Source organism: Solanum lycopersicum, chromosome 1 (genome assembly GCF_036512215.1).
Source record: "Solanum lycopersicum chromosome 1, SLM_r2.1".
In the NCBI taxonomy this organism is placed as follows: domain Eukaryota; kingdom Viridiplantae; phylum Streptophyta; class Magnoliopsida; order Solanales; family Solanaceae; genus Solanum; species Solanum lycopersicum.
Genome location: NC_090800.1, coordinates 77,795,718 through 77,818,829, shown reverse-complemented (window position 1 = coordinate 77,818,829; position 23,112 = coordinate 77,795,718). Strand labels below are relative to the sequence as shown.

Here is a 23,112-nt window from a genome sequence, read left to right as displayed (position 1 = left end):
AGTTATTTGCAGAAGATTCACTCAACTACTAGTCATACTTTTTCACTATAATAATTATTAATGTACGACATGTATTTTAACGATTAAAAGAAAAAAAAAATAACAATTATAGTAAATTTCTTTTATTGTTTACTAATTTGAGAAATATCTTAAATTTCAATTTATTTGAATTCCATATTAAACTCGTCGTATTACATTTACCGATGAATTCATCATAAACATTCATAACAATACAAAATCATCTAATTAGATCATGAATTGACCCGTCTATGAAATCAAATGGAACCTTTGCAGGGAATACTTTACGCCTTGACCTATCCAAATACCAAATTTCTAATAATAGTAAATTTATTCCATTTTGCGCACAAATTTTTAATATGATTAATTTAAACATATATGGAAAATTCACAGCCTTCTTTTCCAATCACAGAGCTCTGTAGACAAAATGGAAAATTTTGCAGCCTTTGCGTTGTCAATATTTAATCTTCCATAGTACAGAGGAACGCTTAATATCTGTGGCATGTTTCAATACTGATGCTCTAGTTGGAACTAGGTTAAGGTAATCAAGTGCCTTGAGCTTAGCCTCTATTACATGTAACAACTCCTTATACCATGCTGGTTTTCTCTTCAACACTTGTTTATAAGCAGTTAATCCAAGCCATTCAATTTCCTCTTTCTCCACTTCAAGAACTGGACGAAAATCGGAACCAGTTTTGAAGGAATACATCCTCCTCTTGATGAGCCTTTTCATATACCTAGTGAAGTCAAAACAAAATTAAGGAGTGAGTGAATATGTGATACACTTTGAGATATGATGCAAAAGTCTACTTTCATGTACAAGAATTTAGACAAAAATGTAGGTCCAACACCAGTGTATAAAAAGAGCAAACAGCACAAATCATAATGTACTAGATGTTTCATACCTCAATGATTTTTGCAAAGCATCTACATAAAATTTGGTGCTGAATCTATGCAAGCATGATAAATCATAGAGGTAGCAGTGGAACTTCATGGCACAGAGAAGAAAAGATTGATAAATGTTGAGTCTCACCACAACTGCTGAGTTTATGTTAGAATCATAGAATATAGGATGGCATTTCGGTTTAAGATAACTGCACAACCTAGCCTTAAAGTTACGTCCTGGTTTATTTAGCCAGCTAACAGTGAGGGTTGAACTTAGCGGGGAATTCAAGTACCTGTCAGCAAAAGATAACATCAATAAATCAAATTCCTTGAGCATTGAGAAAGTCAATGAGAAAGAAGAATATAAACATCATGCTGAACAAAATGTTGCTAGTAGCCAAATATCCTAACCATTAAATTGTTTAAATAGGTTCAGTTATCAAAAATTGTTTTAATAGGTCAATTGCTAGCCAAATAAGGTTATAGTTGATGCCGGAATGCTAAATAAAATGGTGGTTGCAACAAAACACCATTTCAGTCAACAAGACACTTCCTAGTCATTAATGAAGAAACAAAAAAATGAGCTGACGTGCAGATCTGCTACACCAATTAGATCATCTTAAAAGCCAGAAATGCCTTGCACAACAAGCCAAGGTAAACTTTCCCGTGGAAAATGGACACTCTATAAATGTACACGGATCTTTCCCAGATTTACAGCAAGGCAGACCTCTACAAAATAAGTGACGCTTTATCAACCAACTCTTGATACGGATCATGTTAGAAGAGTCATTTTTCTACGCTGTGTGCTTAATAGGGAAGTATCAGTTTCTTCAGCAAGTGAGTGAGTAAGATTCCTAGAGTGGCCTACTCCGCTTGACCATATTATAAACATCTAAGAAACACTAGAATAAATAAAATAACTTGCACGAAAATCCGCAAGTGATGACATGTTGCTACTAGGAAAATAGCTGACCTAGTGTAATCTGCCTGAATTTCCAAGGTAGAGCAGTTGATCAGTAGTCCACACCATTGAAGAAACGAAGTTCCATCCTCAACCACATATAATCTATCCGATCCCAAACCTGGTATAATATTCATCTGAAAGTTCGTTCCAAATTTTTGTTCATTCATGTTGCAGTTGTAGGCACGAAACCCTCTCTGCAGCCGGGAGAATAACTTAGAAGCCTGTTCCTTTGAGGTTGAGATGAAAAGCAAGTCATCAATAAGCCTAAGCAACAGACTGATAGGTTTACATGCCACAAGATGATCATGTCTTGCAGCTGAATCATCCAGTAAAGGTTCATCTGAAGGAAATCTAGGGGCAGGTATACAAGCTTTCTCAAGAAATGGAAATAACACTGAATTCTCAAGATGACCATAATACAACGAGCAGAGTTGAGTGGACAAAACACTTCCTTGAGGTATACCGACAGATTGCAAGAAAAACTTGATACCTAACTGCAGCACATTGCGCTTTATGTGCTCCTTCAAATCATTTTGAAACTGTTCTTTTCTTACTCTTCTGCCTTTCCCCTGGAACAATCAATAACTTAGATTTTATTATAGCCACTTTTGGAAGTAAGGTTCTTAAAGCATAACAATGTCAGGTCACGTTTCAACTGAAAGATATAACTGTTCATCATAGTTTCATTTTTTTGTTCTTTGGTTGAAGGAGCCTTAATACAAAATCAAAAATCAGAAAAAAATGATTCAGTCCTCCTTCTAGGAGTAGGATGTTTAATTGATCTGCCCTTCCCACCCCACACCCCATTCCTCATAGATCGTTAACCTTGGGAGACCTACCTAGAGCTCAATGCGCAATTTTCTCTTTGAACTTCAAAACATTAATGTTATTTTACACTGCTTTAAGTTAGTTGGTTATTTAGTCAGTCTCATGTAATTCTTCTTTTGCAGAACAGTATTCAGATATGCAAATTATAATATATACAAAGACTATCAAGGATGGAATGTAAAAGAATGCATGCCTTAAAAAAATACACAATCAGTACCAAAAAAATTAAAAAACAAACTTACATGAAGTGAAAGAAGACGAGAAGACCATGAAATGTACATGTACATGTTTTTACCCTAAGGCAGTTCAAATAATGGTAATAAGTATGACCTCTTTCACACAAATATAATCAGGGCCAAGAAATTATGAAACAAATTCACATAGAAGTGAAAGAAGCCAAACAACAATGTAATTTGCATGTAGATGAGTTTACCCTAAAGCAGTTCAAAACATCCTACCTGTTGCTTTACAAGAATGCCATGCGACGAGTGAGTGGGAAGAAAAGATATGACATTGGCAGGACCAGAGATATTCTCTTTACTCCCTAATACCCAGTTTTCTGGTACCTTCAGTGACCTCTTAGTGCACACAACTTGAACAACTTGGCTGAAAAAGTATTCATCCTCCAAATTGAGATCATCCAGCACACTTAGTAGCTTATCTTGGTATACAGAGTCAAAAGCTCTTTCAACATCTGATACAACGATGAATACTCCAGGTTTGACAGAAAACCTACTCTTCAGATTTGATAAGAAAGGGATAAGCTTTTTATACACATCATTGTAGCCAAATACAGATGAACCCAATCTCTCTGGTTCTTTTGCTACTATATGTTTGAGAACTAAATGAAAATCTTTGAGGACTTCATTAACAGACTTGTAATTGTGGCGTTTACCTTTTTTACGAGCGCCTACTTTTCTCCAACCTCTGGGTCGCGAAGGATGATTCACTCGCAAGTTTTGGGATGCTTTGAGATTTGCCAGCATTCTTACCCCCCTTCTTTTTGGAAGTAGTCGAATTTTTGAGAAGCCAAATGACCTAGTCCTTATTATTTTCCTGACAGATTCAGCAGTTAATTCTTTATGCCCTTGATCCCTTAAGTAAGTCACGGCTTTGGAAATAACATTCTCCCAGGTCGGCTTGCGGTAATATAATATATCTTGTTTCTTATGCTCAGCTTCAGTTGCATAAAAGTTTGCTTGAACCAGTGGCACAATAAAAGAAGAAAACAACCAAAATATCCAGTGTTCTAGTAATTTATGTTTCGATAAAATGGAGTTCTCATCTGATAGTAGAGGATAACTAGATAGTTTAACTTTCCTCATGCACTGCTTAAACATGAATTTCTCAAACTTTCGTAGCTTAACAAGCTTGTAAATATTATTCGTTAGAACTCTCCAATTAGAAGGAGTCCCCAGCAAATCTATGGGCACTATATTACGACAAGTTGCCCAAACAAATGATACGACTTGCTTCTTCAGACAATAACATTTGGTTGGCTCCACAAAAGAGGATTGTGATTCTGAAGTTGTATTGCAGCTGTCAGACTTGAAGTCAGAGTGTGCAATTCCATTTTCTGGACAATCATTTGCAGGTACACTTGCCTCAGATTTGTTTGCCTGATATCAACCAGTTTAAAACAGCACACATTAAATAGATTGTATATCTGGATGCTAGATATGGAGAACTGAGTTGGATCATTCATTGACTTTTCAGCTTTCACTAAGTGCACCTGATTATGTCAGATAAATAAATGGCACCTCACATGAGCCAGATTTCTTCTGATAATTAACAATAAGAGATTGTAATAGGCAACAGACTGGCCCACAAATTGAAGTAATATCCAAAATCTCAAACATTGTGGCTCGGTTGACAAATTTTTGGGAGTCGATGGAATACTACTAAATTTCTTTCTTTTAATATAACTCTGAACCTCAAGAGACCGGAAACAAGAAGGGGATGAACTAAAATTTTAAGAAGTTCAACAAAGACAAACCTTCAAGATAGTTGCAGCAATATTTTTGGCGTCTTGGTCCACTGATGGAGCAGAACAGTGTTTCTCCAACAGCCGTAAGTGTTGGCAGTGGTGAGCTTTGCGGATGAGAGATTTCAGCAACTTAATAATTGAATGGTATCTAGGCAAAACATTAAGTGTTAAAAAAAGACAGTAAAACAGGTATAGAAGTACACTCTCGTCCCCAGAACAGAATTAAACGACCATGTCAAATGAACAAAATAACTTATACTGAGAACATGCACCATGTTATTTAGGATAACAAAATACTGGTCCACACATTCACTGCCAAAAGAAAGTGGTGATAGTAGTTCAGAGCAAGAGAAGTTGTTCGGAACAGAATCAAAGAGAGTTGACCCACAAAAAACATTCAACATTTTTTCTGGTTAGTTAAACTGCATTAACAAATTTAAGCCAATCAAAGAGTTAAGGGGGCTAAAATGTTGTTAAATTTAATGAGAAATATAAAGCTGCAGGTAGCTCTCAAATTCAGACGTAAGCTACTGATTGAATACATATTGACAGTAAAAATGATTGATGAAGGTTTTCTGATAAACTAACCCAGCACACACACGCACACACATACCCAAACAAATAGTAAGTTTGCTTGAGCTGGGCTCCTACAGCAATGCCTTCTACAAGTGTACAAATCAAACAGAATGATGATCTGACTTCCCACTATCAGGTTGGACCATATATTTTTGGCTTTTCCGTTGCCAAGAAACAAAAAGCAGCTTATACAACTTGACTAGCATTTTCTCGATAAACAACCCAATGCTTGACTATGGCATAAAACTCCACCACAGTTTATAATTTGTCTGACCAGTAATTATGTATGTTGATCATCATTAGTAATCCAAGCTCATACAAAATATTCATTAGCCCCTAAGTGCAGATACTTTAAGCTTGAGCAGACAAAGAAACTAAAAATGTGATAAGAGGAGCACCATGTCTTTACAGATGGGATAACATCTCAATTCCCAATCTTTGGACTGTTAGAAAGAGAAAAATAAAAGTACAGTGCTAAATCATTTATTCCAGGTACTTTTGACAAAGATTATCTATTATCTGCATCTGAGAGAGATATGCCTTCAGTACGAAGAACAACCAAAGAGACTAAATGAGATAAAAATCCTTGAAGAAAAAGACAACTTAAAAGAGAAGGAATAAACATAGATTATTATCAATAAAGAACAAGGGAAAGCTGTTGCTCACAGACACGAGGATGCGATGTTATTACAGTTGCTTCTGTGCATGCAAGGAGCTACCTCAGTAGAGACATTAACACCAAGGGATCCAAAAATTTCCTTGAAGAGTTCACGTGCTCCAGTAGAGTTTGGCTTCAAGGAATACAAGATGTCTGAGTATTCTTAAGTTTGTCAACAAAGTTTTCCCTAACGGTGGCACAGAGGGAAACAACAATCAGTTTCTATTTTAGTTCTTCCATTTCCTCGAGTGACATGGAAAAATAAAGACAGAAGCAAAACTCCTCTCTAATTAAAGGGAATGAAACCATTTAGCTCTTAAGAAGCAGAAAGTTTCAGAAAAAGTGTGAACAAGAAGTGGTGGAACTCCATCCCTTTCTTAATTTTGACTAGTAGCAATTGAAGTGAACCATAATATCAAGCCAGATTAGCATGGGGGGAAAGTAGAAGGATACGTTCGGACGGGAGTACTGATGAACAACTATCCAACTTGTACAACATGGTTCGCCTGTCGATTAGAATTCCCTTTTTGACCTCAGAAAGATGGTCAAAGACCGAACAACAAGAGCACCAAGCATTTGTCTGTTAATAAGAAAAAGGGAAAACCTTTTATTAAACCCAAAAAAAATGAGGGTGAAGATATAAATAGATGCTGAAATATTTGTGATCTACATGCAGAACTTCCTGAGTGCTGATTGTAAAAACTTTAACCTTTTTCATCAAAAAAGAAAATTTCTGATTGTTAAAATGGGGCTAAGGATGACTGATCCCAATACACACCCTTTAGCAATCCTAAGAAAGATAAGTAGGATTCAATCATTCAAATGCCTAGAAGTTATCAAGCTACTAAACATGCACTATAATCATCAAACTGCATCATTTCACAAGAATAAAATGCACATGCACTTAATGGTTATAAGATTGAAAACCTGCAACTGCAATATTCTGAAACATCATACAAGTTAGTGATCTCTTATCAGCATATGCATCACACGCAAAAAGGGCCATATTATGGTGTGTGAAAGACCACAAGCTAGATATAAAATCAAATTCGGTAACAGCAGTATAAGTTTCATAAATCACCTTTTCAAGAGGAGGTCTTGAATTTAAGATTACATCACTCTTCACATCTCCCAACGACTCGTCCTTAGTGTTAAAACTCATACAAGGGCTTAAGGAATGTGTTCCTTGAGCCTTCAACTGCCTAAGCTTCCTTTGACGCAGCCATTTAAACAGTCTTTTACACTTTCCATGCAATGGAGTATGTCTATTAGAGTAACATTGTCCTTCCCTCGATGGAAGAACTTCACAACAAGCAGAATTAACTTCAACAGATACTGTAGTTTCTGCAGATAACTTCTCCGTCTCACATTTTTTCCTGCAGCGCCAGGGCATGGAAACTATAATCCTACAATGACAGCAAAGCCAGCTAGTACAATTTACAGTAACAACATCAGAACACAAACCTAATCCCCATTTCTTTCCTTGCTGATGAGTAAACTTCGTCTACACTTCTCTTTTTCCTAGATTCTGGGATTAGCAACGGTTAAAAGTTTTAAAACAATTCAAACAATAAATCAGATCTACTTATGTTTAGCAGAAATCCACAACTTCCCAATATATTTAGAGATATATGAGAAAGAAAGAAATTATGACCACCCCGTGAAGCTAGACTTCTGGGAATTAAAGGAGGCTGCTCATTTGGTCTCACAGATTCAAGGCATATGCTGGTAAGGCTTTTTCTTCATGGAGACTATCTCTGTTTATTCCGAGACTATCACATATATTTGGGGTAAAGGACGAGAGTCGGGATGTTAATTATCAATTTAGAATTCAAAATGGACACTTTTGTTTAATCCAAAAGAGGAAACCTCCATTTCTCTTGCTTGGATATCTTTTCCTGATCTCCCCGTACAACTCTTTACTAAGAAGCTTTGTTTCCCATAGCTCCAGCAGTTGGAAAACAGTTAACTGTAGATAAAGCAATCAATGGTCAAACGAGGCCTAGTGTAGCTAGGGTCAGGTTGAGGTCGATTTATTATAAACTTTGCCGGATCAACATCAGAGAGGAAGCTGCATGTGAACTTAAGAAGTGTGGCAAGAAGTTGTATAAAATTGATTTCCTTCATATTACAAAAGTTGTAAACATCAAGGACACACTGATAACAATTGCAGATTGTCAGAATTAATATTAAAAGTAAGGATGAGGTAGATGCTTATGAAGAAGTGCACACCAAGTGGATTTTACGGATATTTTAAATGGCAAGAGGGGCAAGAAGAATATTTCAAGTAATAATGCTACGTAAATAGTAAATCATGGTAGCGTCAACAAGGGGATGGGGTACATTAGCTTTGATCCAGGAGTTTCATCCAATACTGATCAAGCACTAGCTACAGTTCCTGAATCTGGTGGAGCTAGTAAGAACAGGCAAGAACATGAGATTGTAGCAATTGCTACCACTGGTCAGATTAAAGAGGGACAGTTGCAAGCCCCAACTTCAACATGTATGAAGTAATAACTTCCACATGTAGGAGCATAAAAATTTCCTATTTTAAAAGCTTCTTAGTTTAAAAATTTCCTAGTGTAAAAGTTTCCTAATTTTAAGTTTCCTAGTAATTATCTCCATAAAAGTAATATTTGAATCTCATTCTATTTGGGATAGGTTTTCCCTATATATATGGAGTAATTCTTAACTTGATATCTTTGGTTTCTTCAAAAGTAAATTAAAAAAGGTTATTAGTCTTATACTGATAGTTCTCCCTAATTTCTTCGAAATAGGGGTCAAGGTCACTGTTGATCTAAGTTCTTGAACTGACTCTATAACTATCATAATTTGTTTTAATCCACTAATTTTGAATACTAAGAACAATTAGGGTTCTTAGCACTTTTCTTGAAGGATTTTAATCTCAAATTTCACATATCTTTCATCTTATGCTGTTAATGTTTTTAATTTTGCTTCCACATTAGTTTATTCTGGTAACCTGATTCTTATTACTATGGGTGAGAGCTCTTAATGTACTGACAAAGCTGGTAATGAGGAATTCATGATGGTTCACAATTCAGGTAAGGACGAGGGTAAGGTTTCTAGACTAAAACTCTTGCTATGCCTATCACTAGTCCTTATCAAAATGGGTTTGAAATTTTGGCAAAGGCTCGAGGGCAGGGCTTGCGACAAAAGGAGAAGGATAGTACTGTTTCAGATTTGGCATCAGGCAAGGGACAGAAAAACAGAGGGGCTTTCTTGGTCTGCATGAAGCTTCAAGCAACACAGAGACAGTGGCTTCCATTTAAAGATTTGAAACCTGGTTTTACTCAACTTTAAAAGCTAGCACATGAAGGTAGGATCGCCTGAGTCCATAATAGCAGTCCATCAGTTCACTCCCCAAACAATATGGGAGTCTAACTCACTCTAACACCCCGCTCACACCCGGGCCCAACTGGAGCATGCACCGAGAGCCCAAATGGGCATGGACCTACATCTATTACTATGTAATACAATGGAAGATCTTATTATATTCCAATATATGATCAAAGCATAAATACAATACATTTGGGGCTAACTTAGGAAAGAAATTCAGAGGGGTTCCTATAAATAAGATTCCTACTAACTGTAGCTATGTACATTACTAATATTAAAATCTAAACATTTTGTAACAGAAACTAAAGGAGCAATAGTCTCTTTCTTTGTGCAAGGAGAAACATTAATTTTGGCTGATTTATAACTGTACAAGGAGTTACAAGATCTGTCATTATTATTCCAGATATCACATTTAATGCTGGATGGAGGGACATTTCATTCAAGATTGCTTAGATTCATTAAAGAGGATACATGGCCATTTACTACAACTATGTCATAGTTAAGATGTTAAGGTGACTGAGGAGTTTGTTCCAAGGTACCTATCTATGTAACTGGGAAAGAAGAATCATATGACAGTGTCAACAACTTAATAAGATCCAATAAATTCAAAGGGAAAATACTTCGAATTGCTTTAAACAGACAATCTATGTTTTTAGTTCATTCATTTGTAAAACGAAATATGAGTTTATTAACTTGTTTATCTTCTTGACTTAAAATTTTTGCATTACTTAAGCATCCTCATTTTTCATATCATCATAGAGTATAGTATAAATTCTATGACGATATGCTTGTTAATTAGTAGAGGTTCACATTATCTCACTTGGATTGGTTAGGTAAAGTCTAGCCCCCTTGCTTGTACTTGTACTTATCCCTGTTAGAATTTTTTTATTATTAATAATAATAAAAGGTGCTAGACAACCCTGACTAGTGGAATAAATTCACAAAAAAAGAATAGGATTCAGGAAAAATAAGAGAAAACAAGAAGACAAATCATTAGTGTACTCATATGAAATTTTCTAGAGTAATTATACTGCAACAGAGGATCAAAATTATTTAACCGCGAAGAGAAACTTGAACTTAATGGAACTCAAAGCCTCAAAAAAAGACATTTTCGAAACTGGTAGTTACCAGGATGAAGTAGTGTAGGTTTATAGGTAGTGGCAGATATGTGCAGTTGAGATTTTAGGCATATGTCACTGATCGGAAACCCTGCCACCTGATGATATTTGTTTCGAGGGAGCCGCAAAAATATTGAGGTGTTCTTTAGTAAATAAACCATGAGAACATCCCCAATCTGCAGGTGACAAAGCTCATTTCAGTAAAGTTTAATTGCCTACTATCACATAAGAAAACAAAAGAGTACACCAGAAAAGCTAATATTATCTCACACACCCTTGTTAGGAGAAGGTTCCATGATGGTAATGTTAGAACCTCTACAATGTCACTACACCGTCTCATCTATCAGATACGAAAAAAAACAAGTTATATAACAATCATCAAGCAAAATAAAAGATAGGAAAAAGAGAACTGCTGGAACCAAAAGTGTAGCTACCTTGAAAGGGGAAAAGGCATATATTAAGATGCAGATAAACGAAATCAGCTTGACAAAGGCATTGTTGTTACCTTGTCATAACCAAAACTTATAACGTTAGAACTGCTGCATTGCTCACTTATTGTCATTTCAATTGTCTTTCTAACAAGCTGAAATGGCAGGGTGTAAGAGATTTTCAGTCTGAGTTCAAACAAAGGACTAATATCTTTATAATAATTCAAGTTAAAAGTGTACTATAGAGGGGCATCTGTTGCAGTAGCAGTTATTCAAGAATTCCTATCAGAGCAGCAGTATCAAACTGTAACAAGGTTGAGAGCATCTTAAATTTCAAGCATATCTCAATCATGTTACTAATATTTTGAGCATCATATACAGCAAAAACCTTGGGAAATAAAAAGAATACAGGAACAACATGAGTATAGTCAGCCCAAACAACAAGTATGAAGTGATAGGAATGAGTTGATCTTAGGCATGAAACGGAATACACAATTCTTGTCTCGTAAAAATGTTGAAAGTTTAATTGGATTATTGTCACTGTTGAGGCTAAAAAACTGAACTATCAGCTCTTTCCAAACCAAACACATGAAACGCCCTGCTACACTCTTCGGTTTCTGCCGAGTTTGTCGACTCCAAAAGTTGTACACAAGAAAACTCTTAACAGTGATATACAGCTTCATTCAATTAGCTAAATAACCAGACGAGTTTAGCTTAAGCATTTCAGCCAAAAAAGATGATCATATTTTGCTTTTCAAGTGTCAACAGTATTGCTCTTCAATTAATTTTTATTCTGAAAATATTTTGCTGAAATGTATTCAAGTTAAAGATTTTCACCTCATTGTATCTTCTATGTGGTTTGTAAAAATCTATTTTCAAAACAATTTACAAAATTCATAAGTTCATGCCACACACTTTGACAGATTTTTCCTCAACTGCAGTAGCCAGCATCAACATTCAGCACAACAGTCAAGACCTCAACGACAAACCACACAAAATTACATTTTAGAAAAAGTAAGACAACAATATCAAGGAAAAAATAAGAAGAAAAAAAGAAGGTACGTAAAGATGAACAGTGTCCCGCCAAAATTCAATAACAGGTGAGAATTTCAACAATTTCCCGCCAAAATCCTCTGATTGTTTCTATTCAAAAAAAAGTTATTTCGAAAATGCTTACTATTTTTTCCCATAACATTGCATTAAAACGAATACTACTAGGCAAAAAAAGCGAATACCTCAAGATGTGTCCAGCGGCAATGAGGATCATAGCCATGAAGAGGAGGTGCTTGATCGGAGACGACAACGAAACAGTGATTGAGAAGCTTCCGATAATCATCTGGATCATTTTCCCTAAGAAGAAACGAAATGGCGCCATATTCTCCACCACATCCGAGGCAACGGCGACCCTTGCATGGGCAATTCGTCGATGATTTTAGAGGAATTAGAGATAAGATTGTCGCTCCCAGAGTACGTGCACGGTCGTGAAACAGCCTCCATAGAATCTCTGGAACTCTCCGTTTGTTCATCGACGACCGGCGAGGGATCGTACCGAGAAAAAGTGTGGTGTGAGTGAAAACTGAAAAGTCTTTTAACTTTTTGGAAAATCGTTTTCAGTCTCTTTTTAACCCAATGGTGATTGGGGTAAAAGTCATTACATTAAAGAAAATCTGCTTCTTTCTTTAGTTCCCTCCCAATAACTTCGTTTCCAAAGTTAAAACTTTTAATTTTTGAATTCACATTTTGGTTTATTGAGCTGTGAACCAAAATAAGCCACAAAAATATAAAAGTAATCAAAATAAGTCATTATTTTATGTAAATAACTAAAATAAGTTTAGTGGAAGAAAAAGTTCCACTATATCCAATTTTCTAAACGTTTTTCGTTAGTTTCATAACGTTTATTTTTAATATATAACGGAACTTTTTCTTATACTTTATAAAGTGGAGTTTTTTCTTCCACTTTATAAAGTGGAACGTTTTATTCCACTTTATAAAGTGAAACTTTTTATTACACTTTATAAGAAGAATATTTTTCACGTCTTGAAGAAGTTTTTTCAGTGTTGTCATATAAATTATATTGATTTGATATGTCATTAAAACGGAAAAAAATATTTCATTATGTATTTTTATTATTTTATTCTGAAAAATCTATTTAAGGACGTTTATGCATAGTTGATAGTACCTACAACATAAAGTCTTCTATATTTGTTCATTTCAATCTAAAAAAAATATCTTCTACACGTAAAGTTAAAGTTTCAATTTATTGAGATGGCGAAATTATACATGACGGAAATATCATTTATTATAATTGTCCTCCCAAACACAATGCTAAATATCCAATAAATGTCCGATAACATAAATTTATTTCATCAATTTATAAAAGAATGGGTATAAACAGTACGATTATAATTTGATTATAGCCGGAAAATACCCTACTTCATTTTTATCACAAGGACAAGTAAATTTTAGAGAGTGAATTATATATAATGACGAATCGTTGACCGACATTTTAAGGGTTCCAAATGACTATATAGATCAAATCAAGTCAACAATACTTGGAATATATGTTAGGAAGGAGCCTAAGATTAGTCAACAACGTTCTCCTTTATCGGTCGATGTTCATCCCTAATTAGAAAATCATAATAGCACTGATGGATTTTCGATAACTCAATCTACTGATTTTCCTAAAATGACTCATTATCAAAATACTCTTACCGGCCGATATGATTTTGATTTAAACAAAACTATCAATGATAGTGATCGGTAATGCTCAATTAATATATTTCAGTTATTGTTTGTTGATTTTGTCAATTATTTATTAATTTATATTATTTATTATTCTTATTATTATATATTTTGTAACGGTTTACCTCAGCAAGATAGGAATATTGCTCCAAGTTATGAACTAAATAATTATTTTGGTCAGTTCTCACACTTTGAAATGACGAAAAATGTTGGGACATCCTCAAATTTTCATGCCTCGCCTACTTTTGATGCAGATGATTATCGCTATGTCTAACACTTATTTTTTTAAGTGAATTTTTGATGCAGATGACCATCTTCAAAGTGATTTTTTTTTTGAAGCCATGAAAAGAAAAAGGAGAGAAAGTGAAGGTGAAGATGAAAATGTAACTTTTTATAAAGTGGAAGATTTTCTTCCACTTTATAAAGTGGAATAAAAAGTTCCATTTTATAAAGTGGAAGAAAAAGTTTCTTTATATATTAAAAATAAATGTTATGACAGTAACGGAAAACGTTTAGAAAATTGGATATAGTGGAACTTTTTCTTCCACTAAGCTTATTTTAGTTACTTACTAAAATAGTGGCTTATTTTAGTTACTTTTATATTTTTGTGACTTACTTTTGTTCTCAACTCAATGTTTGGCCATAGATTTTAATATATTATTTTAGTGAGATTTTATCATGTGTTCTGTCATAATAATTGAGAAACATAGGGTGTGTTTGTTAGGAAGGAAAATGTTTTCCTGATATGTGATTTATTTTCTCATGTTTGGTTGGCGAGTAAAAATATTTTCCAAAAAAGATATTTTAGTATGTTTGGTTTTTTAGCGAAAAATATTTTTTGATAAATATTTTTTATTTTTTACTACAATAAAAAATAATTTCTGAAGTTGAATTTTTTTTTTAAAAAAAAAACTTACAATTTTTGGGGTGGGGTGGAGGTGGGTGGGGTGTCGAGTGGTGATGGGGGCTGGTTAGGGGCTAGTGGAGTGGGGGGTTGACTTAAAATTTTAAAAACTAATCATAAGTTTGTATTACAAGATAATTGAATCTTCGTTGCACATATAACAAGTACTGTTCATGACACTAAAGTAATATGGTAGTTTAGAATGAATACAACAAACATCATTTCATACAACGTGAAACAAACAAAGCACGTGACTTTGTTATCCCGAGCTAATTGTTCATTATTCTCATCTACTATTATATCATCATATTCATATTCATTAAATACTTATTATTATTGCATGTTTAATACTATTTATCTCGGTTTGTATAAAGAACTTTCAACTTTAGTCTACTCCAAAAAAAAAATAACATATTTTTATATTTAATAATAAATTAACTTTAAATGTGCATTTTACACTTGATGACCTGATTTCTAGCCAAATGAATATATGTAACTTATTTGAACCATAAATTTCAAAGACTTTTTTTCCTTAAATTTAATGTCACAACCAGCTAGATTTTATAAATTGTGATGGAAGAAAGTATATTATTTCATTAACTTATAGTCATTTTATTCATTAGAGACTACAAAATAATAACAAAATCGTATTTGGTGTGGCGAATTTTATACGTAATAACTAATGCTATTATCAAACATGATACTCCCTTTATCCCATTTTTTATAATTGGCATTTGATTGATACAAAATTAAGAAATAAATAAAATATTTTATTTTATTGGTGAGATTTGGAGTCCCTTACCATAATAAATACTAGTAAAATTATTCGTGCAATGATATCTTACATATAAGATTATGTAGTAATAAATATTAATAATATAAAAAAAATGATAATTATATCATCTTATCATTTATCCTTACAATCAATTATCTTTAATTTCATTTTATAATTTATCCTTTACCTTCAGAAAATATTACTATTTGATATTTTTTTATAAATTAAATGAAAATCAACATGAAATATTAAATTTTTAATAGATAAATAATCTTCTTTTACTAACAAATACTTATTACAATAATTTAAAAAAAAACATAAACAGTAAGTAATATCATAAAAATAAATTAATGACTGTAAAAAATATACTAGGATCCATAACAATAGAATGAAACATAAAAAAAAAATGAGTTCATTGAATGCGCAATGTCTCATTAAAAGTAAATTATTATTGTCTAGTACCTAAGGTTTAAAGGAGTAGATCCTCAAAGTATAGAATGACTCTATTAACAAGTGTATTGATACAGTAATAATGGTTTCAGTGAGTCATTCAATAGGAGCAAAATATACATATATTTAATTTAATTGTGTAAAAGAAGAAGAATTATTTCAGATGTTTCATCGTTTTAAAATAAGAGGAAATCCCTCTATTTATAGACAAAGAGGATAATGTGAACAAATGTGTATTTTCTTTACCGAAAATTTCATGACTCTTTAAAAAAGTTACAACTCTGTAGAAAGGTCACATTTTATCATGAAAGATGAAGAATAATTATGAAAACAAATAAATTTAAAAGAGAACTCTTGTTTGTGATAATGCCACGTGGTCAAATTTAAGATTTTCTTTTATACAAATATATAATTTTTTTAAAAAAATGAATTAAATGTATGGAGCAAAATGGAAAACTTCATTGATCAGTACATGTGTTTCTCCTAGACTTCTCTAGTATGATCCAAATACGAAAAGAACTTTAATAGTAGTGATACATTTATGATATTCCAACTAAAACCAAATTTTGGTAGATTTAAAGAACTTTCGAGTTTTTTTTTTTTTTAAGATATTATATTTATTGTGAATTAAAAAGCCAATTTGGTTACTCAAGTTGAAATTCGAGGGCTTCTATGCAAAGGATCTCAGCCACCAAAACAATATACCTACAAAGTGGTTTTGTATTAGCCTCATTTGTTTTGTGTTTTTTTCCACCGATCATTTTATCATGCAATATAAAATTATGATATGATATTATAATATAAAATTATAAGATAAGTTAAAGTTTTATTTAGATATATGATAAAAAAATTGTAATATTTAATTTTTTAAATAAAATTATTAAAATAGTCTAACTTATTTATTCAATATCACGAAATAAACAAAAAAATTATTAAAATGAATCATAAATTATTAAAAAACTAATTATTCTCCACTTAAGTAATTATTTCATTTGACTTTAGTTAATCAAACTTTAATTCAATAAAATAAAAATGAACAATAAATTATAGTGTGCTAGTTTTTAATATAATTCCTCCATATTAGTACAAACAATCTCCTTACGATGAACATGCATTTCTCGATCATATGAGGAGGAAACAGACCAACATTGTTACTTTGAGTCATTTATTGATAAATATCATTCCCAACTATATTTTCATGTACATATATTATTTTACGCGATATCAAATAAATATATCAATTACATGATATATCAAAACAATATTAATACAAAAAATAATATATTCAGAATAAAGACATAATATATCAAAATATCAAAGAATTATAAAAATCAAAATTCATTATCGTGTATTTGTTACATGAATCTAGAACTCACTAGGTCTGCCCTGTGGCTTCGAGTACCATTAACCACTACCCACTTTTTAAATAGTCAAATTGCCATACACGCATTTCTCATAAAAAAATTAGACTTATTTAATCTTTGGTACCATCAACTTTTTTTACTTTTTTTAGTTTTCTTTCTATGTTTGTTGAACGTATTAAAACACAATTTTTTTGCTTCTCATTTTTTTAAGGAGCGTGATTTTTTAGCTTTTTTCTAACGGAAAAATAAATTTTATACACTACATAACTTTCATTAAAAAGAAAAAAAAGTAACAAATTAAAATTCGCCTAAATTATTAAATAAAAAGATACACAAATTTATGATAAAAATGCTAACTCATCTTTAATTTTTTTTAGAAAATATATAACAGTTGATTTGATGTAAGTAATTCGATTTAGATCTCTATTCATAAAAATATTATTAGAGGCCATAGAGAGAGAAAAAAAGATAAATAATAAACACTAAAATAAGATAGAAATTTTAAGGTTTTTAGGTCACATAACAACTAAGGAATATGTGGATTTCGTGTAATAATAGATGTAGACAAAATATAGGGAAAAGGATTTGATATACCCCTCAACTTTGTTATTTGGAGTTGATATACCCCTCGTTATAAAAGTGGCTCATATATGCCTTTATCGTTATACAATTGGCTCATATATATCCCTGCCGTTACAAAATGGCTCACATATACCCTTCATTTAACGGAAGTTAAAAAATTAGTTTTAAATTTATATTTATTACCTCTAATCTTTAAAAAAAAATTATTTAGGGGTATATATGATTCTTCTATCAAAGTTCAAGGTACATTTTAAATTTTTTCATACATGAATTATTTTTTGACTTCTTTTATTATAATTATTTGAGTTTCTTATTCTTATTTTGTTTTTTCTTTCATTCATTAGTTTAAAGAGAAAAATTAAACTATTTTTTTGTGTGTATTGTAATTTAATTTTGTATTCGAATAAAAAATTTGTTCATCTACAATAAGTTTTACAAGAATATTAGTGAAATATAAATAAATATGATTATCAAAATAATAATTATAAATTAGACATTGAAAGAAAAAAGTCAAAGAAAAAAATAATAAAATTTACCTCATATGGGATTATATTTTTTTTAGAAAAAAATAATAAAATTTTAGATAAAAATTATTATTTTTCATTTCCGTTAGAGGAAAAGGGTATATGTGAGTCATTTGTTTATAAGTAGAGGTATATATAAGTCACTTTCATAACAAGGGGTATATCAGCTCTAAATGATAAAGTTGAAGGGTATATCAGACCCATTTCTCCAAAATATATATGATATAGTGATAACATGTAAGTGATTAACCGTGATAGTTAATAGAAACTGATAATTAAAAATCTAATGATATAATTAATTAACGCGGCAAAATAATAATGACAATTAGCTATATCGATTACAATACCTACATTAAGAACACATATTTTCACTTGTTATTTTCACTAATACACCTATCAAAACCCCTGCCTATTTCTTAGGCATCAATCTAATTTGTGCAATAATTAAGATTTAGTTGTACAAATTTCAGCCATACAATACATTTAAACTCATTAAACACAAGATTGTCCAAACAAAATCACCACTCTTAAATATAATAAATTTATCACAGAAAATAAAATACATTAAAAATGATTTAATTAATAACAAAAATAAATTTAAAATCAATTATTTTTAATTATCTACACTAAATAAGTAAAAATATTTAATTTTAGCAATATTATAATACACCTTTTGATTCACATTAAGTAAATTATTGATATTCTTTTAATACTTAAAAATAAGTTAATTATTTAAAAATATTGATTTTTTTTCTGTATATATCCTCATTTAATGAAATTCTTAATTATTTTGTAAAAAGTGTATCATATCTCCATAATTTATTATTACTTAATATAAACCAAATGAACTATGATATGTTATCCAATTAAAATTATCCAAATGTCCCATTACTCCCTTAAAAAGAACCTCAAAACCACGGATGACAACCAGGTGCTGTAAAAAAATGGGAAAGAAACAGACGGCTGGTCTTTTTTTATTATTCTCGCGATATCGTGATTATCATATTAAAAATAGTTATTTTATTTAATTATTAATTTAATTAAAAAATTATTATTAATTAAGCTTTTCTTATCTTTATAACTAAAAATCCTCTTTTAAAATATTTAATATTTATATTTTTAATAGGAATATAAAAGGAAAAGTGATCGAGTAATATGAGACCGAGTATGTAATAGCTTTTATTACACGCGCGTCACAATCTGATTTAATATATGAACAAAATTGGTCCAAGTTCATCCAAATCTCAATCCCCCAAAATCATTCACCAAAACCACAACTACAACAATCCTCCAAAAATCTCATTACAAAACCCCCTTTTCTTGATTTTCTCAAGAAAATCCAAAGTTGTTAGCTTTTTGAAGAAAAAAAAAATCAATCTTTTTGGTTTTAAGTGGAGATGCTGCACTTGTTCTTTGCAGTGGCGTTTTCTGCAGTGCCTTTGACTCTGTATATACCTCCGATGAGAAGCTTGAATCTTTTTGTGGAAACTATGGAGGATCTTTGTAGGGAATCAAGTGTTTATACAGGAAGGATGTATCCAAGGCTACGACATGTTTGGGCTAGGTTCTTGAATTGTATGTTTTGTGTCACTACAAGGTAGATTTATTCAAGATTCACTAAACTTGAACCCCCTCTGTAAATAATATGTTTTTTTTTTCAATTTTCAAGTTTCAGCCTTACAATATAACTCTGGGTTTGTGGATTTGTTTGGTGGTTCTCTCTGCAAGGCTTTGTTTTTTTGTTTCAGAGATTTGATGGTTCATGTTAAATCAAAGTGCATTAATAAAGAAAGGGTAATTATTGGTTGCAATTGTTTTTGTTTCTATGCATAATTCAAAATTAGTTTATAATGTTTTGTTAAGACAAACAAGATCTGAATATTGCTGTTTTGGCTTATCACTGTTCCAAGAGAATTATTGCCAAGTGAAAAAGATGAGGGGGGGACTCCTTTTTCTGCTGTGGGGTTCTTTTTCATGATAAAAATAAATGGAGATGGAGATAAAGCTGAGAGCTTTTTAGGTTCTCATGGCAAGAATCAATCACAATCTTATCTTTCTAATAGATATATATATTCTAAAAATAAACTTTTTCCATCAATAAAAGGATAATGTTATTTAATATTCTGGACCTTTGAACTGTTTTCTTACAACTTATTTTCCTCACAGAAGGGGGTAAAAAAACTCATAGATTGATTGAGTGTATCAGAAACTATAAAGAATGAAAGAATATGGAAAAACAAAATGACAACTTTTTCAAGTATGGAGGAGTAAGCACTTCATGAAATGTTTGTTCAGCAACAGTGGTGTGTGGCTTGAACCTTTTAGCTGGCAAGTGTGCAAGGCTTCAAGAACCAGAAAACATCCAAAGCTCTTGCAGCTTCTTTTTCAGCAACAATAACACCACCACCTCTCTGCCCTTGTTGATTATTGTTACTAGTCATCATCTTCCCTGGATCTTCCTTTCTCTTCACTTCATTGCTGCTTTGTTCCAGCTCTTGAAGGATCCCTCTTGTTTCCTAATGTTTATTTCATACAAATTCAGTGTTAATCAATCCCAGGATTATTTTGACCAACAGTTCAAAGCATTATAAATACTCTTTTGTTTTTTTTATTATCAGAACAATCAATCAAGAACAAGCTAGTGGTGGTAACAACAGAACAAGCAATGTCTTAATGAAATCGAATATCATATGAAATAGTGCTGATTCTAGGCCAAAGCTCGTCTCGAATATCATATGAAATCGAATCTTGAAGATTAGTTGGTGGTAGCTAAAATTGCAGACTGTACTGCACTGAAACTATATAGAAATAGACCCTTGGACTAGTCTTTAAATCGACATGATAAGTTGGCTCATAAGGTGAGGATTGCAAGGAGATAATGGACCAAAAACACGTCACAAGAAGTCGAAAATTATCATTAGGCAGAAAGTGAGGAGATCACAGGTTACTACTGTCTGCGAGTCTTGGAACTGCAAAATTCAATCTAGGGACAATATGGTTTACACATACCAGAGGCCTAGATTTCAAAGGCTTAGATGGAGCAGCCTTTGTAACTCCCCGGCTGGCTGAGAAACACTGAGGAGTGGGAGGATTTGTGCGGATCTGAGACAAAATTTCTTCATCTCTGCGCTTAATGTTCTTCACATCCACAAGTATTGGTGTGTTTTCTGCATTATCATTTCTCCTGCATAGATAGAGTTCACCACCAGTTATACTCAGTACACCTCTAATAATGTATTTGCTCAGCCAATTGTTTCATTTGGGTAACTATTCAACTATAAGCTACGCGTTCAACTGAAACTAGTATTTTCGATGCAAAAAATTGGTTGACTAAATAAAGTATGTGAAGAGAAACTTACAGTTTCCTTCTCTGTTTGTCCTTAGTGTTGCTCTTTGCCACTAGTTCATTAGTCTCTTTATTCATCTCCAGCAATGGCTTCCTTTCCCTTTCTTTATCATCAAAGATTAATGGACTTGTCTCCAAGTTCTCATCTGCACACTTCTCTCTCTCTTTAGTCCTGGTAACTACTAATCTCTTCAGCTCATTGCAAAACTCAGACACTTTGTTCAACAAATCCCCACCAGCAAAAAGATTCCTAGCTGAAAGAGTACTTTTCAGCTTTGGTATATGTTCCTCTTTTTCATCAACTGGCTTCTTCTCCGCGCTCGACTTGATTGTTTGTTTCATCAATTTAGCCTTGAACCTTGGAGGGGTTGCAAAATTGGGATTCTGATTTTCACCATCTTCAACAATCTTGTCACATTTATAATCCTTATTCAGTGATACCAACGGTTGAATTAGCCCCCTCTTCTTCAATGTTGCATCTCTGAAATTAAAAACACCATTTATGAATTCATAATCTTGTCCAAATAAAAACTCATGTAGAAACGATTGCATAAATTTTATTTTTTTTTCCATTTGTCATACCTCCTATTCCGTTCCCCAAGAGGAATATCAGATACACTAGCTGATCTTTGAAGCTGTAAATCACAAATTTGTCAAATAACAGAGCAGATCTTTGATTCTCAAGAAACTAACCATTACCCACAAGAATTTAGAAACTAGCAAAAACACTCAAATTACAATACCCCACTTGTGGGAATTTCAGAAATAGGAAGAAAGCACAAACCTTCGAAGAGGAGGAAGGGGTAGCTACTTTATAGAAATCTTCCACTGTCTTTGGATGATTACACTCTGTTCTCCAAAAAAAACAAGAAGAAGTTAACACAGAAATCCCCAAAATGAAGTGAAATTTAAGAACAAATTTTTTTTACCAGGTCTGCAGAACCAAGCATCATCATCAACTGGAGCATCGGGGGCGAAGAAATCGACCCATTGAGGAGCTTTAAAATGCTCATAAAGATCGTCTTTAACAAATCTTGAATCAATGGTTTTCCAATCGATGACAGCTATCTCCATGGTTCTTGAAGAATGAACAGAGTATGTACAAAACCCAGATAAAATTTGGAGGAATAAAAATGAATTCACAGGTGAAAATGCAACGTTTCTTTGTTGTTGAAGGAGCTGACAACAAAGAGATTTTAACAAGACCGTTGGGATTTTGAGCCTTTCTTTTTGGTTTTTTTTTTTTTTGACCGTTAGAGAATTTTTTCTCTTTTATTTATTTATTTATTATTTATTTTGCTGAGTTTTTAATCAATGGGAATTAACTCCAGATCTAACTACAATGGTCTAAAACGTATTTACCTGTGGATCTGGGGTGTGGTACGGCGAAATATTTTTTACATAGCAAAAATAACTCCTTCAAAATAAGCAAAATGACTTTTTTAATATCGAGAAACAAGTTTCTAACTTGTAAGTAATTTTTAAGTATGTGGTTTCATCCCCGTGAACCCACCGTCTCCAAATCTACTCTCTTGACCGTTTTGCCCTCCTTCCCATCCGAATTGACTAAAAATATTTTAAGTACAGTTCTAAGGGAAGGAATTGA

At 32.5% G+C, this 23,112-nt stretch overlaps 3 protein-coding genes across 4 annotated transcripts; 1 reads left to right on the top strand and 2 right to left on the bottom strand.

The window, feature by feature from the left end:
* Nucleotides 1-150: 150 nt before the first annotated feature.
* On the bottom strand, nucleotides 151-12,556 carry LOC101244526 (telomerase reverse transcriptase). 2 transcript variants are annotated; one of them, XM_004229574.5, is made up of 13 exons: nucleotides 12,055-12,556; nucleotides 10,897-10,974; nucleotides 10,666-10,731; nucleotides 10,402-10,567; nucleotides 7,381-7,444; nucleotides 6,998-7,292; nucleotides 6,370-6,496; nucleotides 5,925-6,069; nucleotides 4,692-4,830; nucleotides 3,154-4,314; nucleotides 1,877-2,436; nucleotides 924-1,196; nucleotides 151-755 (listed from the first exon to the last, which is right to left on the bottom strand). In XM_004229574.5, exons 1-13 carry the CDS (start codon nucleotides 12,343-12,345, stop codon nucleotides 473-475), a joined length of 3,648 nt encoding a protein of 1,215 aa, XP_004229622.1. In that variant the 5' UTR covers nucleotides 12,346-12,556; the 3' UTR covers nucleotides 151-472. The 2 variants fall into 2 exon arrangements, with proteins under 2 accessions (XP_004229622.1, XP_069155910.1); XM_069299809.1 differs by lacking the exon at nucleotides 12,055-12,556 and adding an exon at nucleotides 11,657-11,794.
* A 6,867-nt stretch (nucleotides 12,557-19,423) lies between these two features.
* LOC104648574 (uncharacterized) lies at nucleotides 19,424-19,971 on the top strand. Its single transcript, XM_010326125.4, has one exon. The coding sequence runs from the start codon at nucleotides 19,558-19,560 to the stop codon at nucleotides 19,759-19,761; it is 204 nt and encodes a 67-aa protein (XP_010324427.1). The 5' UTR covers nucleotides 19,424-19,557; the 3' UTR covers nucleotides 19,762-19,971.
* Nucleotides 19,972-20,246: 275 nt separating this feature from the next.
* On the bottom strand, nucleotides 20,247-22,649 carry LOC101244228 (uncharacterized). The gene is made up of 6 exons (NM_001309813.1): nucleotides 22,436-22,649; nucleotides 22,291-22,355; nucleotides 22,089-22,141; nucleotides 21,520-21,987; nucleotides 21,170-21,344; nucleotides 20,247-20,676 (listed from the first exon to the last, which is right to left on the bottom strand). Exons 1-6 carry the CDS (start codon nucleotides 22,578-22,580, stop codon nucleotides 20,482-20,484), a joined length of 1,101 nt encoding a protein of 366 aa, NP_001296742.1. The 5' UTR covers nucleotides 22,581-22,649; the 3' UTR covers nucleotides 20,247-20,481.
* Nucleotides 22,650-23,112: the final 463 nt, after the last annotated feature.